We start from the raw sequence: 17,208 nt of genomic DNA on the forward strand, positions 1-17,208 counted from the left end.
GGGGGGGGGGGGGGGGGGGGGGGACTTGAATGCTCGTATGTACCTCTGGCTCAGAGACGATGTTTGTGGTGGTGGTGTATGTGTCTTGGCCGCGTGCATCATATGTTGGTGCGCCGGCTCGGGTTCTAGGATGAGCTTTGCCTCGCCGCTGATGGTATCTCTTGCTTGTCTAGGGACATGAGTTCCCTCCGCTGACAGCGAATCCAAGATGAAAATGCTCTGACGTACATTGTGTTACTCATCTTCATTGGCGTAGTTCACCTTACGAGTTTCTTGCTTTCTATTTGGCGCTTCGGGTTAACCCGGTTTGCTTACGGTGTTTGCTGCCGGTGTCTAGTTCACTCTGCCCTCCTAGTCCTAAGGTGATGGTCTTTGGTCAAAGTGTCAAAGGTCAGCTTCGCTATACATGCGTGCAGGTAGCTAACGAGGCTGGTCAACATACTTGCACTACTCAACGTACACATACCTCTGCGTATATGTAGGCACTCTGCGTTCCACACGGCCAACACATTCATGTGCGCCGAAAACGTACACGCAAACACGGTGGAACGGCCTGAATTGTGTTGCAGGCCTGCACCTTTTGCAGATGGAGTCTCTTCACGACCAAGCTGCTACATCGGAAGTGTCCAGTGTCCACGAACATATCGATGGAGTTCTTTTTCATCTTTTTTGACCGGATTCTTCGAGTGAAGATTAAGTCTTTGACCGTATAAAATTCAGATGAGTTACCTTGCTACAGTCGCATGACAGGTGGAGACAAGCGATACTGCCATCATACGTATGTTTCATTGACTAATATTCATTGGGTCCGGGAGTGTTTTACTTTATTTATTCATTTATTTTTTGCAGGAAGGAGTGTTTTACTTGTTGGGTCCGTGACAAGGTTCGTCATCAATGGATGAATGGAACTCATCTCTGCGGAGTGTGGCCATCTGATTTTTTTGTTATGTTTTTGTTTTTATTTTGTTTTTTTAGGGCATGTTTTGTTTTTGATGAGGGGCTTTTTTTTTTTTGAGAGAATGTTTTTTGATGAGGGGCTCTGAACTTTTGTGTGCGCGTGTGCTTCCAGGCCTGACCAGGGACCAGTCAAAAAAAAAAGGCCTGACCAGGGAGACGTAACTCCGAACAAAAAAGAGGTCCAATGGGCCTGGCAAAGACTGTTTAACCGACTAACCTTAGAAGCGAAAAAATAATTTGCTGCTGCCCAGGATCGAACTGGAGACCTTCAGTGTGTAAGACTGACGTGATAACCACTACACCACAGCAGCTTTGATGTTTATTTTAACAGTTTTATTTATATGTACTATGAATTACATGTGACATGTCCGTGAGGTGATGATTTTAACAACTGTTACTAGAATATACTGGCCTATGGATATAATAGGTCCGACACCATGCCTTAATGCGTCCATGCCTTGATGCTACTCGGAGGAACTTTGATGACTTGTGTGTTAACTGATTCGTGAAGTTGTTCAAGCCACTAGCGAATAACTGATGACAAGGCTGCAATGGAGTGTATCCAAGTTATTCAATAGGAAGAGATATAATATATTTGGTTCATACTTTGTTTTGTGTCACCCTCTGCCATTGCTTCCGTTTGCACAAAAACGTTGGCATCCCCAATTTTTCATTTTATTTTGATTTTTCTGTAAGCTATTTGTTGGTGTTTTCCTGGCATGTTGAGGATTTTATTAACGAGCCCTCCATCTCCACAGGATCAACAAAAAAATGTGTAATTCTTCGCAACTGTTATTTTATCCGACAGTATACTAGAGTTGTACACCTGTGATAATAACTGATAAAAGCATCAAATGTTTTACTAATGCTATAAGGAATTCAAGCCAGCGCAGATTAGTTTTTCTGTCTGATTTGGATGTGGTAACCATCAGGAAATTCTAGCCCAGGAGTCCGTACTATCTTGCCACCACCTAATTGTATCCACCTGAAATATTTTGAAGAACACGGTGACAAGAGAATGGAAGAGATGTGAACAAGTAAAAAAATTTGAACCCTATGTCGGGTCGTATGAAAAACAACATGAGCACCTATATTTGGTGACAAGAAAATGGAGGAAAATTGCCATTTGTAGCTTGCTGAAGTCTGCTCCAACACAGAAACGGATACCTCCTCCGAATGCCATGAAGTTTCTTGACCCACGGTTTATCTCCATTTTGTCCTGTGTGCATATGGAACCCCTGTTAGCTAAAGTACGAATAACTTGTACGTGGTACAGTACCCTGTATGTGCATACAAGGGTGAGGCTGTTTGATCCTTCACGAATTGAGCGTTACCTTAAACCTTGAAGGGTTGAAGGTGACGGGATCTGGGTAAATTTCTGGATTCAAGTGCACTGCTAGAGGGCAGACCATCACTCCCCATCCTGCTGGTATTGTATATCCTGTCGCCAGTTTTTGCAATTGCAAAGCACTCAATTACTGTTCTATTTCTTATTTGGCAGAATGCATGATTTAGATCGTAACATCGGAATAAAATGTTTTGGTTTGTATACATAATGCATGATATATCGGTCTTGTGCAGTAAGGACGACCTCACCTCTGAACTGAACATCTTTCAGAGTCTTTCTGAAAATGCCAGGCGCAATGTTGGCTAATCGGACCGTCTCGCTTATGACCTGTAAAAAACAGGAGTTATAAATCAGGAGTAATGGTTTTGAGTGATTAGCAGAAATACATTTTTTTGTAAATGTCTGAGAGGAAAATGGATGGCATGTATCAGCATCAGGCTGTCTGCTACCTGGGATGTGAAGGTCATGGATTTGTACTCTTTCCATGTGACTGTATCACCATCAGACTCATTGCCTGCCTGGCGCTGGTTCAGAATCGTTTCATGCTCCACCTGCAACCAAGCCAAATTCTTATAACACGCTGCTGCTCTGCTAGGAAAATCATGCTGACCACGCGAGCATGCGGGGGCACACACACACACACACGTAAGTACTCACCGTGAGCTCATCCAGCACGTGGGGATGGTCGGAGAGGAGCTTGACGGCCAGCGTGAGCGCCAGCGACGTGGTGTGGAAGCTCGCGAAGAGGAGCAGAAACATCAGGTCCAGCGCCATTCCTTCCGTCAGGACCGGCTTCTCCTTGGTGATCTCTTGGACGACATAGTCGAGGAAATCGCCGTGGGGCCGTGCCCCTCCTCCGAGCGCCTGTGCCGACTGCTTCCTCTCCTCCAGAACTTGCCGCAGCACCTCCATTGCGCTCATCCGTCCCTGAAATTGATCCCGAAATTCCTTAATTAATCTCCAACTTGTGCACATATATATGGACTTCAAGAATCCAGATACACAAGCGAGTATAGTAGTTAGATTGATCACCTGCATGCATGCGTAGTAAGCAGTCCCTGGCAAGTAGAGCGGGAACGAGATGAGCCCTCGAACGAAGTCGAAGAAGCTCTTCCGTAAAACCTTGGACCTCGACGGCTCCAAGCCGAGCAGCTTGTTCGCGGAAAGCTCGAACACCATCTGCAATTAAACACCGTACGTGAGGAAGCGACAGGTCAGAGCTGAAAATTGTGTACTGGCGATCGAACCATAAACGAGATGGACAGGGGACTTACCGTGGAGACGGCTTCTTTGAGCTCGACGGCCGGCAATGTGGACCAAGTGCAGAGTGAGCTGCAGACGGCGTGCTCGACGTCGCGGAGGATGGACTCCCTGAGGCTCTCCGGGCCGAAGAACCTGAGCACCATATTCTTGAGGTACTTGAACATGGTGCCCTGCTGCTCGCCAACGTTGTCGCGGCCGAGGATCTCCACGAACGAGTCCGGGTACCAGCTCTGGAACAGCTCCCCCTCCTGCTGGAACACCATGTGGTTCAGCTCCTCGTCCGCCGACACCACCACCGGGTGCCCCACCAGGCTCGTCTTGAAGATCGGGCCGTACCTATCTCACACCCCAAAACGGAAATTGACATAAGAAACTGGCCAGCTAAATTCTCTTGGGCCTCACCCCAACAGAGAACGTGCAGGTGTACCACGCGAGCCGTTGCCGGATGAAGGGAGGAATGTCGAAGGAGGCGTCGGGGGAGAAGAACTGGAAGGTCTCGCCGACGAGCGGGAATCCCATGGAACCCGGCGGGAGGCGGCCGTTGCAGCGAGGGTTCCTCCACCTGTGCACCGCGTACAGCAGCAGCAGCGCCGCCGCAGTAAGGGCAGCCGCCGCGTAGTCGATCATCTTTCTAGGATGGAAGCGCGCGTGCTAACGAGGACGATCTATAGGCATGCCTCAAAGTTGTATGGTTTCTGCATTTCTCTTGTGATCCATCGATCGATCGGAGGCCAACCGAATCGGGCAACGGAGAGACACTAGCTAGCTTAGCGAGCACGGTGAATGGGTATGTAATGCGCGCGGGGCAGGATTTCGGGCGTGGTACAGGGAAGCCGTACAACGTAAAGGTTGTGAGAAGAACAGTGGTTGCTGAACTAGTTGCAGTCGGTGGGTGGCAAGGCTCGAATGTTCGGTTCGGCAGTAGGTTTGAAATCCAGTGCTCTTCCTATACGGGCTGGTAATAAAACTCTCCGAGTGTAAATGTGTAATGCACATGGGCTCGTTTGGACTGAAAATCCGACCTAGGCCGCAAGAGAACTGACCGAACTAGGCATTTTAAAGGGGGAATCCTACGCCATTCCTATACACCGACCGGCACCACACACCCTGATCGGGTATTGGGCCTGGCCCATTTCACCTTCTTTCTTTTTTTCGTTTTTCGTTTTTTGTTTCTGTTTCTGTTTTTTTCTTTTTTCTTTTTTCTGTTTTCTTTTTTGTTTTGTTTTCTTTTCTGTTTATTTTTCTTTTTGTTCAAAATCAAAAAAGTTCAAATCTGAAAATAGTTCAAATTTTAAAAGTGTTCAAAACGAAGAATGTTCAAAGCTAAAAATTGTTCTTATCCGAAAAATGTTCATTATCGAAAATGTTCAAATTTAAAATATGTTCATTTAAAAAATAGAAAAATGTACAAATTAAAAAAAGTTCAAACTAAAAAATGTTCAAACTTAAAAAACTTACAATTTGAAAATTGTTCAAATAAAAAAAATATTTTAAAATTAGTTCAAATTTTTTAAAAAAAATATTTTAAAATTTCTACAAATTAAAAATGTTCATCTTAATTTGTACATATTTTTTTAAAAATGTTCAGATTAAAAAAAAATTCTTACAAAAATGTTCAAACTCGAAAATTGTTCAAGTATGAAATTTTTAAAATTCAAAAATTGTTCAAAATATAAATAAATTCAAATTTAAAAATCGTTCAAATTTTAAAAAATGTTCAAGGTTTGGAATCAGTAGACAAACTTAATTTATGTGCAGAATTAGTCTATCATGCTCACCGAATAAATCTGTAGCCAAACAAATATAACGCCGATCGAACGAAATGCAAACATAACAAGCCCGATTGGAGATAACAACTTTGGGCCAAGCCCATGTACGCTCGCCCGGGGGTGTGCGGCACCTACGCTGTGCCGACCAGGTCGGTGTTAAGGAGCCCCCTTTTAAAGGGCAAACCTATTCAACGCTTATTGTGGGGGGGTCCTCCTCCCTCGCGCCCGCGCGCCCTCTAACCTCTACTTCGCTGAAGGATTTTCTTAATTGGGTCTCTATTGGCGGCCCAACTCGTTCCCGCTGGTTAGTTCTGTGCGCGCAACTTCATTCTGGGCCCTGTTTTGCGCTTTCGGGCTTCTGGTGCCAACATTGGAGGTCGCTCGGTATATAAATCGGTCGGAATTCATCTCAGTTTCCGAGGTGGGACTATTCTTCCGGGATGTGATTGGTAACAGCTGCCCCAATTCGGGATTTGTTGATTGGGCCCCGATTCGGGATTTGTTGATTGGGCCCCGATTCAGCACTTTGGTAACAACGGTTGATTGGGCCTCTACATGAAAAAATAACACGTAAACGCACGCTGGCTACTCGCTCGCTCTAATTTTTAGAAAAATACAAAAGCATGCATGCTCACGTCTCGTTAGACTGAAATAAAGTGCTGCTGCAGCGTACATGCACTCCATCATGTGCAGCGTATCGTACTATTTTTTGGCTGCTGTGTATCGGAACATGCATACAACAGCTAGCTATTACTTTTTTTTTATGGTAAGCCAGCTATGATTTAAAAATAACACTTGCTTCCTCGAAACGAAACTAGTGCAGCGCGTGTGTCGTTTTATGTAGCGGACCAGATGTACCTGATGCTAGACTAGTGCAGCGCGTATGTTGCCTAATAGCAAAATAATAGTACGATACGATCTGTTTCAAAAAAAAAATAGTACGATACGATCACACGCGGCGACGCGGAAGTATAGAAAAGAAAGACATATCAAGAATGGGACGCTACCGTGCAGATCTGACTACATACTTAATGATCTGGAGAGATTAACGCATATATAATTTTTACACACATGGAAATAAAAAAAGCGTGGATAGCTAGCTAGGCTAATCTGAACCAAATGAAAAAATACAAAAAATAGAAAGACCGGCATAAAACAGAAAAATAAAGCTAGTAAGTCTACATTAAATATTGTTCAACACATGAATCTCATGGAACGAGAATTTGTCGTCCGGAAAAACAAATATTGTTCAATATCATAGACGGTGGGGAACATGAGCCTGAACGGAGGGGAACAACTGCCTAGACGGAGGGGAACAAGATCGTAGAAGGTAGGAACAAGAGCCTGGATGAAGGGGAACAAATACCAAGACGGAGGGGAACAAACATCGTAGACGGTGGGGAATAGGAGCCTAGACGGAGGGGAACGACTGCCTAGATGGAGGGAAACAACATCCTAGATGGTGGGGAACATGAATCTGGACGGAGGGGAACAACTGCCTAGACGAAGGGGAACAACATCGTAGACGGTAGGGAACAGGAGCCTAGACAGAGGGGAACAACATCGTAGACGGTAGGGAACAGGAGCCTAGACGGAGGGGAACAACATCGTAGACAGTGCGAAACATGAGCCTGGATGGAGGGGAACAACTGCATAGACGGAGGGGAACAACATCGTAGATGGTGAGGAACAATAGTCTGGACGGAGGGGAACAACTGCCTCGATGGAGGGGAACAACATCTTAGACGGTGGGGAACAGGAGCCTGGACGGAGGAGAACAACTGCCTAGACGGAGTGGAACAACATCGTAGACGGTGGGGAACAACGACCAAGATGGTAGGGGAACAACAATCTGGATGGAGGGGAACAACGGCCTAGACGACGAGGAACAACAACCTAGACGGTAGGGAACAAACAGTTTAGACGGTGGGGAACACACCCTACCTAGACGACGAGGAACAACAACCAAGATGGTAGGGAACAACAATCTGGATGGATGGGAACAACAACCTAGAATGGCGGGAAACAATGACATAGACCGAGAGGAACAACGACCTATACGGAGGGGGAACAATAGTCTAGACAGCGGGGAACGACGACCTACACGGAGGGGAACAACGACATAGACGGCGGGGAACAACAACCTAAACAGTAGGGAACAAATAGTTTAGACGGTGCGGAACAACATTCTAGACGACGGGGAACAACGACGAAGATGGTAGGGGAACAACGACCTCGAATGGTGGGGAACAACGCCTTACACGAAGGGGAACAACCACATAGATCGAGAGGAACAACGACCTACACGGAGGGGGAACAACAGTCTAGACAGCGGGGAACAATGACCTACACAGACGGGAACAACGGCATAGACGGCGGGGAACAACAACTTAAATAAAAATTAAAAACATGAAAAAGAAAATTAAAGAATGTAAGAAATAAGAAATCAAAGAAAAAACTATAGTGTAGAAAAAGAAAGAAAAAAATAGCCGAACTGATTAATAAACATGTAAAGGAATAAAAAAAATTAGAAAAAAAAGTTAAAGAAGAAAGATAGAAAGAAAAAAAGAGTAAAAGAAACATGTATAAAAATAAAAGGAAATGGAAAACGAAAAAATCCTATCCAAAACTAGAAGAAAAACATACCTAATAAGAGGAGAAAAGAACGCTCAGGTCACAAAAAAACGAAGAACGAGCAGCCAAACGCGGCTACTAGAAACCAACTCACCCTACTAGCGCCTGGACACGAATAAATAAAATCACTGTGCTCAACCAACCAACATGGTGTCATCGTCCCAACGGCTAGCAGCTCTCTCGCAGCCAGAACACCCAGGATCGAATCCTAGGCTCCTCCGATATGAATCTCCTTTTTACGACCATACACTGCTTGAATGGGCCGGCCCACGATCGCGAGCCCTTCAGCGAAACGGTGCTCCGCAGCGCGCGTGCGCTAGCGATTCGCTCCCGCCTGAAGCGATCAGCGGCTGGGCCGGCCCATTAGCGAAGCAACAGTAGTTGGTTGTCAGCCGGTTTTCTTTTTAATTCTGCCGGTTTTGGAATGTTTCTATAAGCTTCTAACCCGGTTTTCATAATTCAGTGGTTTCTTCCGGTTTTCTGGGTTTTACTTGTTTTGTTTTTTACTTTCTTCTTTTCTGGTATTTTCTGTTTTCTTTTTTCTTTTTACATTTTCGAAATTTAAAAATGTTCAATGTTAAAAAGTTTGAAATTCAGAATTGTACAAATTAAAAATGTTTGAAATTAAAAATGTTCGAAATTAAAAATGTTCGATTTAAAAAATTTTGAAACTAAAAATATTCAAAATTTAAAAATGTTCAAACTAAAAAAATCAAAATTTAAAAAGGTTTGAATTTTTAAAATGTTCAAATTTTAAAAATTATTTTTAAAAATTATTTTTAAAAATTTCGAGTTCAAAAATTGTTTAAATTTAAAATGTTTAATTCTCGAATGATTTTTTAAATTTTATATTTTGAAAATGTTTTTCAAAAGGAGAAAACAGAAAATAGTAAAACGAAAAAGCAGTACCTTTTTTGGGCTGCGTCGGTGCGGCCCATGGTCACATGCTTCATGCGGGAGAGACCATTGCTCCCGCTTAAAGTATGGATTAGGCGCTCCCATTTTAAAGGTAAATCTTATTTGATGCCTCTGACTTCGGCAGATCCTATATGCCGCCCTGGTCAGCGGTTACGAAGCCCCCCACAAAGATGATGGGCCTGGCTTATTTTCCTTTTTTCATTTTCGATTTTTCTTTTATTTTGCTCCTTTTTTCTTTTATCTTTATTAATTTGTTTCTTTTCATTTTGAGATTCAAAAATATTAACATTTAAAAAAGTTTAAGTTAATAATAGTCAAATATGAAAAATGTTTACACTTGAAACTAAACTAGATTATGTTTGTTTAGAAAGTTTAAATTTAAAATATGATCATACTTTTAAAATATTCAATGTTGCAAATTTTTTATTGAAAAAGTTTAGTTAAAAGTGTTCAAATTTAAAGGAAATATAAAAATTAGAAATAAAAAGGAAGGAAAACCAAACAAAAGGCTAAAAATATAGGCCGGCTCAATACCCAGCCCAGGGTATGTGGGGGCGTGGCACTTCTTGGCCAAGTCACATGATGCTTACACGCAGACACATTGTGGGCCTCAGCTTTTTTATGTCGGAAAAACAATTAGGGAGGAAGAACATGATGCTGAAATTGTTAAAAAAAGACCAACATTTGTGAAGAGAAGATAACTCGCTCGCTCCGTACGCGATAAGTGGCGCGCTGTGGTGGCAGAAAATCCCTGAAAAATGGTCTCTCTGCTCGCCACGTGTCAATAGGGTAAGCAATGCGGGGACGAGGGAGGAGAGAGAAGAGAGGGGAAGGCTGAGTGATGTCAGTTTTTTTCTTTTTTTCCTAGATTCATTTTTTAAAAATGAAATATCGTGAGAATCGTAAGTCCAAATTACAAACCGTTTCGACTTTTGAGATCCTCTCGTCGAGATGTTCAGAACTAGATCGCATGTTGATAGGTTTCAAGATATTTTTTTCGTACTTCCTATAATACTATGGTTGTACTCGTGGTGTGTACCTAATCGTACTCATGTTTTAACTGATAATTAGTTCTATTTTTGGTGTATTTGATACAATTTTTCTCTTTACTCGGTAATTGTACTTACTCTTATGCGCTATTGTACATGTACTTCTGCATCAATACTTACTCGTGTGCGAATTGTACTTCTGTACCAGTACGTGCTCGTGTGCGTGATTATACTTCTGTATCAGTACTTGCTCGTGTGCGCAACTGTACTTCTGCATAAGTACTTGCTCGTGTGCGCACATGTACTCGCCCGTGTTTGCAGTTGTACTTGTACTCACTCATGTGTATTCATGTACTCGTTTCTTCTACGTACCTATAACCGTGTCTTATATGCAACTGTACATGTGTCTCTTTCTAATTAGTACTTGTACCTCGGTGTGCATGTGCTGGTCAGGCATGTATGCAACAGGTGGAGACACGCTACATGCTTCATACGCAGTGGCGGACCCAAATCAAAATTGAGAGGGGGCAAAAATATATTTATAGGTGAAAATTTTCTTTTTAAGTGGGGGCAAATCACCCTTTAGGAGTACTATTACAAGGAAAATTAGCAATTGGGGAGGGGGGGGGGGGGGGGGCAGCCGCCCCTTGCCAACAAGGTAATCATACATCGACGTCGTCTCCTCCACCGCCGTCTCCTCCACTCCCGGACTCGCAGTTCGGCATCGATGTCGCCGCCCGGGAAGAGCGGTGGCGCGCACACCGTCAGCAGCGGCGGGAGGCAATGCAGCAGCAGGCCCGCCAGCAGCGGGAGGCGGCGCAGGCGGCGGATCTAGCGGCGTTCTGCGCCCATGGCCCCGGCTGCGGCCGAGGCCGCGGCGGCAGCAGCGTGGCAGAGCAGCGAGCGCCACCGTTGCGGCGTCTGACGCCTCGACGGGACAGAGGCGTGACGGTGCGATGCGGGCGGAGATGGAGCGACGGTGGGCCGACGAGCGCCAGCCGCGTTGAGCGAGATGCGCTGTCCGAAATCGGCGGGAGTCGATCGAGCGCCGGCGGCGGGAGTCGATCGAGCGCCAGCAGCAGCTGGCGGCGGAGGAGCGTCGGCAGCGGGAGGCGGCGCTGGCGGCGATCTGGGGGAGGCGGGCGGACCAGTTGGCGGCGGAGGCCGACGTGTTGGCGGCGGCGATGATGGAGGCGCCAACAGATGTGGAGGACGATGCGCCAACGGAGGAGGAGGACGCCGAGGCGGAGGAGACCGAGGTGGAGGACGACGACGACGACGAGTTCGAGTGGTCCGACGACGACGGGCTGCAGCCGGACGAGACGACCGATCAGCAACACGCACTCATCGAGTCCTTCGAGTCGGAGAAGAAGCTCCAGGACAACGCCCGTGCCCGCGAAGAGGCGCAGATTCTACGCGCCATCGAGCTCTCCCTCCAGACGGCGCAGCAGGGGAGGGCGGAGGAGGACGCGCGGCGGGAACGGAGCCGTCGGGCCACCGCCGAACGCAAGGAGAGGAGGCGCGCGCAGGAGGAGCTGCGGCGTAGGGGAGGCAACGACGGGGCGGGGCCGTCGAACGCACCGTCGGGCGGTCAGTAGTGTAGGTTTAGATGAAATCTAGCAGTTTTCATTCAAACTTTGTAATATATAATCAAAATTGAATGAAAACCTTTATTTTCGTGCACCAAAATTCATTTGGGGCGGCGTTTGGGGGACGCGGCTGGGGAGCGACGTCCCCCAAAGGCGGCACGAACAAAACATGTCCCCCAAACGCTCAATCCAGCGCGGTTTGGGGGACGCTTTGGGGGACGTGGCTGGAGATGCTCTAAGTACATCAATTTGAAGGAAAGCCCCGCTGCATGGTTCATACGTACGTAAGACTACCCATAGTGGGAGTAACATAGCTAGTAACATCACACACCCCTAGGCATTTTGGTAACATGGCATGATAATTAATGAAGAAAGAGAATGTGGTGGTAACTAGCTATGTTACCATAACATCATACTTCTCAAGACAAGATGAGTCTACAATCTAATAAATATAACATGCATAATACTACACCCTACTATGACTAGTCTAAGTAACTATCCACTATGGAGGTACTAACATAGGGTAGTAACATGCACCATATTACTACTCTATGTTAGACCCTACTATGACTAGTCTAAGAGCATCTCCAGTCGCGTCCCCCAAACCGTCCCCCAAACCGCGCCGGATCGAGCGTTTGGGGGACGTGTTTTGTTCGTGCCGCGTTTGGGGGACGTCGCTCCCCAGCCGCGTCCCCCAAACGCCGCCCCCAAATGAATATTTGTGCACGAAAATAAAGGTTTTCATTCAATTTTGATTATATATTACAAAGTTTGAATGAAAACGGCTAGATTTCATCTAAACCTAGACTACTGACCGCCCGGCGGCGCGTTCGACGGCTCCGCCCCGTCGTCGCCTCCCCTACGCCGCAGCTCCTCCTGCGCGCGCCTCCTCTCCTTGCGTTCGGCGGCGGCGACGGTGCCGCTCCCGCCGCGGCGTCCTCCGCCGTCCCTCGCTGCCGCGCACGGAGGGAGAGCTCGATGGCGCGACGAATATGCGCCTCTTCGAGGGCACGGGCGTCGTCACGGAGCTTCTTCTCCGACTCGAAGGACTCGACGAGGGCGCGTTGTTGATCGGCCGTCTCGTCGGGTGCGGCCGTCGTCGTCGGACCACTCGAACTCGTCGTCGTCGTCGTCGTCCTCCACCTCGGTCTCCTCCGCCTCGGCCTCCTCCTCCTCCATTGGCGCCTCCTCCTCCACATCTGTTGGCGCCTCCATCATCGCCGCCGCAAACGCGTCGGCCGCCGCCAATCGCCCGCCCGCCTCCCCATAGCGCCGTAAGCGCCGCCTCCCGCTGTCGACGCTCCTCCGCTGCCGTCGCTGCTGGAGCTCGATCGACTCACGCCGCCGGCGCTCGATCGAGTCACGCCGTTCACGGAACAGCGCCTGCCGCTCATCGCGCTGGCGCCGGCGCTCGTCAGCCCATCGCTGCTCCATCTCCTCCCGGTACTGGCGCCGGCGCTCGTCAGCCCATCGCTGCTCCATCTCCTCCCGGTACTGGCGCTGTCGCGCCTCTTGTCCCGTCGAGGCCGCAACGGTGTCGCACTGCTGCTCCTGCCACCTTTGCTGCCGCCGCGGCCTCCTCGCTGCGTGAGCGGGGGCGGAGAACGCCGCTAGATCCGCCGCCTGATGCGCCTCACGGCGCTGGCGGGCCTCCTCCTCGAGTGCCTCCTCGAGTGCCGCACGCCGCTGCCGGCTCGTCAATGGAGGAGACGGCGGTGGAGGGAAGTGGCCATCGCCGGGGCGGTTCGCCATTGCCACTGGTGATGGAGGAGACGGCTGTGGAGCGACGAGGGCTGTGTTTGTTGCCGGCGGGGTGTGGTGGCTACCATTGATGAGCCGGGAGACCTTTTATAGACGCCGGCGTCGGGAAGAAAGCGCGGGAACAGACGAGAAGAGGCGGGAAGATCGCGCGGGAACGGGCGGTGGCGTGCGAACGCCGGCGACGCGTGGAGGCTGCGCAGCACCGACGAGACGTCTCGCCTGCCCCTCCGTCGCCATTAAGGCAAAGATGCCGGCTAGCAGCGCGAATAACTACCGTCGCGAGGTAGGCGACGGTTAGGTTAAAATTAATCGTGCGGCCGACGCGTCGGCCCCGCGTCGGTTGGCCTCGCTTTTCGTTGTGTCCGGCGTCCCCGGAGCGTCCCCTGTGGGACGGGGACGGGCTCGGGGCGCCGGACACCGTATTGGGGAGCGCCGGACAAAAAATGGCTTTGGGGGACGCGGCTGGAACGCTTTTTTCGTCCGGCGCGCCCCAAATCCCTTTGGGGGACGCTTTGGGGGACGCGACTGGAGATGCTCTAAGTACATCAATCAATTGAAGGAAAGCATGGACCTCGTACACACGTGAGAGACCTTCGATTCGTTCCTTCACGCGTAGTCGTAGGCTGGTAGATATGCATACGTATTTGTCAGGTTGCATCGCTTTCGAGAGTACAGCGCTTAACTGGGTGGAGTACCACGTGTGGCTGCCTTGGATCGGTTGTGTCGCTCTTCTCCAGCTAACACGTGTCGAGGCGAGCGCCCGTTCGCTCGTGTGAGGAGTCCTTCGCGAAGGTTGGCCTCCATACAGTGATACCCACATGATGCACCATAGAACATGAAGAAGAGCATATTTAGAGTGAAAGAATCTAGCGATTGGGTCTTATGATTTAGGGTGTGGGACAGGGATCGGTAGCATCAGAAAATAAGGGTGGACTTGGGAGAGGCCGAGGCGGTAAAGGTCTTTTTCTACTAACTCCATCACAAATATAAGATGTTTTAGCTTCTACTGGATTTATCTATTTTAGTATGTATTTAGTCTATTCTTAGACTGTAGATACACTAATTATGATGTGTATCTAGCTTAATTTGCTATGTATAAGACGTCTTATATTTGTGAATAGATGGTGTTATTGTTTTTAGTCTATTTTATTTTATTTTTGTTTTTATTAGAATTTTCTTTCCTTTACCTTTTTTCAGTTGCGCTTTTCCTTTATTTTTATAACATAAGTACATGAAGTATTTTTCGATCATTTGACTATGCATTTCCGAAAAATGTTTTTCTCAAACACATTAATCCAGGAATTTATAAAATGGAAATTTGAAAATTATACTTGCTAATGGGCTCCGGCAAAATACCTTTCTGAAATCTATTAAATTCGAGAATCGGGGAAAAGGTAAAAAATTAAAACCTTTTATTGGGTTGTGCTGGATGCGACTCATGTTAAAAGGACTCCAACAGTAAGCCGAGCTCCCACGAGAGATGCAGGAGCTACTATGCGGTGCGGGTGAGATCTATCGCCGAAGAGTTCAGGGGCCGAATAAGTCACAGAACAGAGCCCGAAAACATGGGTTGGTCCGTAAAAGAAGTTCACGGGCCCGAGAAACTCACCGCATGCCCCATATTAAAAGGGTTCGCGGAGTGGGTTCGGTTCGCAAACCCTACTTCCCTCCACCGTTCCTCTCCCTCCACCGCCGCCACTCACCGTTTCCGGCGAGCAATCCAGCTCGCTCCAGGCAGCGATCCAACACCCGCCAGTGCGCGATGGTGTCCCGTGGAGGCTCCGACGGCCCTGGCGCCCATCTTCTGCACCGACACGGTGCGGCGCAAATAGAACCGGAGCAATGGCGCGCGCAAGCGCAGCGCCCGCCGGTGGACGAGCTGGGGGCTCACGCCCCCAGGGAAGCTCGCGCGCTACGGCAACGCCGGTGAGGGATCCTCGTCCAGCCAGTCGAGCCACGCACCGCGGCTCCCCGTCGCGGAGAGAAGCAACGAGCACGAGCTCGTCCCCGCGCGGTCGTCGACCTTCTCCGCCGGGGAATCCATCCACGGCAGCAACGAGGAGGAGGCGGTCCTGGCGCAGACCAAGGCCGTCAGCGCGGCGGAGGCTCGCGCGCGCTTTCTCCTGGAGGAGGCGGACGCCGTCCGCCATGTCCGTGAATACGAGGTGGCCCACCGGGAGGCCCGCGTCTGCCACGTCAAGCTCGAAATAGTCGCCGAGGATGCGTGAAGATCGTCCACGACAGTGTCGGTGCCGTCTGCCGCCGACAAGCTGCACCACCACCGACACTGCCACGCGCCATAGGTCACTATATGCGTTGACCCAGCATACCACTGCATGTTGTAGTATACAAGTCGTTGATATGATCTTCATGAAGGGACTTCTTCACAAACATCACATCCCTCAGAGTGGTACAACAGAAACATTGCAGGTCATAACACTCCAGATATTATTACAAACATAGTCTTAACAAGTTGGTATTCTCACAGGTCCGATGAGAACACCCTAAGATACTACTTAAGTACTATTACAACTCACATATAGATGAAAGAGAGCTCGGCAACTTATTTAAGTATGCCACTATGCTGCTCGCCTCTAAGATAACTAAGGTATGTCACTACTCCTCTGCCTCATTGTCGTCGGGCCCGTAGACTATCACATAGTCTACGCCTTCCACTCCTCCGGTCAGATCAGGATCTTCATAGACCAGCTCGTAGCCTCCTTCCGGCGCACCATCGTTGGCCTCCACTTCCATATCATAGTCTAGCAAGGGTGTCGAAATAAAGTGAGTATAGAGGTACTCAGCAAGTTCAAAAGAGAAAAAATATTTGATGCACTAGCTACGATCGTTGAACAGGAAATCTCAGGTCAATGCATGTTTCGAAAATATTTCTTCAAAAGATTGATTTTATATTGAAAACTATGCCCGCAGTCTTCACAGGTTGACGAGAACTTCATGGAGTTCCTTTCCTGCCGCGTTCGCAGTTCCCTTCCCGGAACAGGCAATGACAAGCCACAATTTTGTACACTCTGCAGAGGTGCGTTACTTTTCCCATAAGAGACCTTATCCTTTCTGCCAGCCGCAGGAACTTGTCCCCGTCCACACTTCCTTGGTGTGAGGCCAGAAATAAGATCCAAGCCCACACCGCCTTCTCCGCGACCTCGCAGACCCACCCTTTTTGTAAGTCTGTCCTGCCCTTTATCTATGGAGATACCTACCCATGTGACAAGGTATCAACTTGTCAATGCCTACGGGTTGTAGACTAGGGTTTAGTTGGAAGTAGAGGGCAAGTAGATCTCGAAGGTTTCAGCCGAAAAGTACTCGACGATTATGAAAACTAGGGTTTGAGAGACAATGATTCGATGCTTTCTTTGTCCCTTGACTCCCCCTTATATAGGAGCGGAGCCGAGGGATTCGTATTGTACAAGTTACAGAGTCCGGGAAGGTTTCTAACTCATCCCACAAGATTACAAATAATGCTTCCTATTACAACTCTAACTTTCCTTAACAATATCTTCGGCTTCCGAATCTTCTTATTCTTCGGGTAGTGGGCCTTCAGTAAACCCTGGGTACTATCTTCGGCAGGCCCATTGGGGATGCCTATGTCAGTAGCCCCCGAGATTTTGCTTGAATCGTAGAGTCAAGGAAAATCTCCATTGTTTATTTTTACTCGACAACTTAAAACTTTTCTATATTTCTTCACATAAATTGCTATATTGTACAGGGATAATGGTAGTTGAGGCTAGTTCATCTGACGGATCAGGTACTAGTTAACTGCTATAGTGGCAATCCGCAAAAACCTACTTCAAGATCACGTCCCTGGACATGATCTCGGGATACTGGTGTAAACTTCGACAGGTGCCGCTTAAGGTCTTACCATTCTGTCGAGTCCTGGGCCATATTTATCGGGTACCTAACGCGTCCGTTAGGATTTTTCTTCGTATCTGTTGATACGGATAAAAGTAGCAAACCGACGTCAG

The 17,208-nt window shown here is 48.1% G+C and overlaps 1 protein-coding gene and 1 non-coding gene across 2 annotated transcripts; both read right to left on the reverse strand.

Annotated features, from left to right (window-relative positions):
- Positions 1-1,195: 1,195 nt before the first annotated feature.
- On the reverse strand, positions 1,196-1,268 carry TRNAV-UAC (transfer RNA valine (anticodon UAC)). The gene has a single exon. It is a non-coding gene; the product is annotated as a tRNA-Val (tRNA).
- A 583-nt stretch (positions 1,269-1,851) lies between these two features.
- On the reverse strand, positions 1,852-4,195 carry LOC127329352 (cytochrome P450 87A3-like). Its single transcript, XM_051355880.1, has 9 exons — positions 3,996-4,195; positions 3,580-3,904; positions 3,338-3,484; positions 2,963-3,232; positions 2,755-2,856; positions 2,554-2,632; positions 2,292-2,398; positions 2,046-2,176; positions 1,852-1,942 (listed from the first exon to the last, which is right to left on the reverse strand). The coding sequence occupies exons 1-9, from the start codon at positions 4,193-4,195 to the stop codon at positions 1,852-1,854; spliced, it is 1,452 nt and encodes a 483-aa protein (XP_051211840.1).
- Positions 4,196-17,208: the final 13,013 nt, after the last annotated feature.

The sequence above is a fragment of the Lolium perenne genome, chromosome 2, assembly GCF_019359855.2.
Source record: "Lolium perenne isolate Kyuss_39 chromosome 2, Kyuss_2.0, whole genome shotgun sequence".
Taxonomy (NCBI): Eukaryota; Viridiplantae; Streptophyta; class Magnoliopsida; order Poales; family Poaceae; genus Lolium; species Lolium perenne.

Excerpts from the sequence above, each read along its gene's own strand:
- LOC127329352 (XM_051355880.1), bottom strand. The coding sequence starts at position 4,195 with ATGATCGACTACGCGGCGGCTGCCCTTACTGCGGCGGCGCTGCTGCTG. Across the intron at positions 3,905-3,995 it reads ATCCGGCAACGGCTCGCGTG|GTACGGCCCGATCTTCAAGA; the intron begins GTACACCTGCAC and ends GGTGTGAGATAG. Across the intron at positions 2,857-2,962 it reads ACGTGCTGGATGAGCTCACG|GTGGAGCATGAAACGATTCT; the intron begins GTGAGTACTTAC and ends GCTTGGTTGCAG.